We start from the raw sequence: 1,584 nt of genomic DNA, 5'->3' as shown, positions 1-1,584 counted from the left end.
TTAGTGAAGGAACGATACACTGATCAATTACAATCCATCAATGAAAGTCTTAAGTCTTAATGAAATTGGTCATTAAACTATTTCAGCCTAGCTCAATATAATGCAACAAGTCACAAGCATCTAGTGCTTACTAGCAGAGCTGTTGCATAAACAAAATGTTTATGACTTGAAATGACTTGACTTATGACTTGACTTGAAATTTTCACCAAATGTCGGTAACAACCCAAGTAATCCATACAAAGAAAACAAAACAACCAAGTTTAGAAATTAAGTTATGTGTAATAAAATGGAATGATACAGGGAAAAAGTATTGAACTACTGAAATGTATTTAATACATTGTATAAAAGCCTTTGTTGGTAATGACAGCTTCAAGACACCCCCTGTATGGAGAAACTAGTCGCATGTATTGCTCAGGTGTGATTTTGGCCCATTCTTCCACAGAGTCTTCAAATCTTGAAGGTTATGTGGGCCTCGTTGAGTCCCAACACCTACAGTACCAGGATGATGAAGATGAAACAAGGGTGGACATTTCAGCAAGACAATGATCCCAAACACAGGAAATAAAGCTGCTAGAATGGCCCAGCCAATCTTGAGTCCAATAGAAAATAAGAACTAAAGATCAGAGTTCATAGAAGAGGTCCACAGAACCTTCAAGATTTGAAGACTGTTTGTGTGGAAGAATGGGCCAAAATCACACCTGAGCAATGTATGCAACTAGTTTCTCCATACAGGAGGCGTCTTGAAGCTGTCATTATCAACAAAGGCTTTTGTACTAAGTATTAAATACATTTCAGTAGTTCAATACTTTTACCCTGTGTCATTCCATTTTATTACACAGAACATAATTTGTGAACTTATTTGTTTGGCTTTCTTTGTATGTATGGATTACTTGGGTTGTTACCGATATCTGGTGAAAATTTCATGTCAACAGCACCTTTAGAAATATATTTACTGAGAAAATGGTGACTTGTTCAATACTTATTTTACCTACTGTAAATGATGTGGAGAGTGTTTGCATATTGATCAGATGCTTCAGTGCTCTGAGAGTGTTTATAGTGCTGTGAGTTTAACACTTCATGACTGAGAGCTTTTCTCTATTTTAACTGAAAGAGCAACCAGCAAGAAGATGATGATCATCAGCGTCTGTATCTGGACATTCATTCTTTCTGTCCAAGGTTCATTTACTCGATAACTCAAAATGTGATTTGTATGCATGTTTTAATGGTAAACTTGCTTTTTTTTCTACTGGATACTCTAGTAACTGAAATGTCATTCACAGAAACTGCAGGACAAATTTCTGTGACTCAGTCTCCCTCAGTAGCAGCTGTTCAGCCAGGAGAAACAGTTACTATAAACTGTCAAACTAGCAGAGGAATTGGAGATCGTTCCAAGGGTTGTAGAGACTGTCTCGCCTGGTATCTGCAGAAACCTGGAGAAACTCCTAAACTCCTCATTTATGACATTAGATCACGGCAGTCAGGAACTCCATCTAGATTCAGTGGCAATGGAGCAGATTATGGAACAGATTTCACTCTGACCATCAGTGGAGTCCAGACTGAAGATGCTGCACATTATTACTGTCA

At 37.6% G+C, this 1,584-nt stretch overlaps 1 gene segment (V, D, J or C); it reads left to right on the top strand.

Moving 5' to 3' along the window:
- Positions 1 to 1,123: 1,123 nt before the first annotated feature.
- LOC107728040 (Ig kappa chain V-III region NG9-like) overlaps positions 1,124 to 1,584 on the top strand; it is a gene marked incomplete at its 3' end in the record, with an annotated part of 990 nt that continues 529 nt past the window's right edge. Inside the window, 2 exon segments of the V gene segment in view lie at positions 1,124 to 1,176; positions 1,281 to 1,580. Coding sequence covers positions 1,128 to 1,176; positions 1,281 to 1,580 — 349 coding nt within the window.

This window comes from Sinocyclocheilus rhinocerous, unplaced genomic scaffold (genome assembly GCF_001515625.1).
Source record: "Sinocyclocheilus rhinocerous isolate Xijiao unplaced genomic scaffold, SAMN03320098_v1.1 scaffold6480, whole genome shotgun sequence".
Taxonomy (NCBI): Eukaryota; Metazoa; Chordata; class Actinopteri; order Cypriniformes; family Cyprinidae; genus Sinocyclocheilus; species Sinocyclocheilus rhinocerous.
This window is presented reverse-complemented; position numbering and strand designations above follow the sequence as displayed.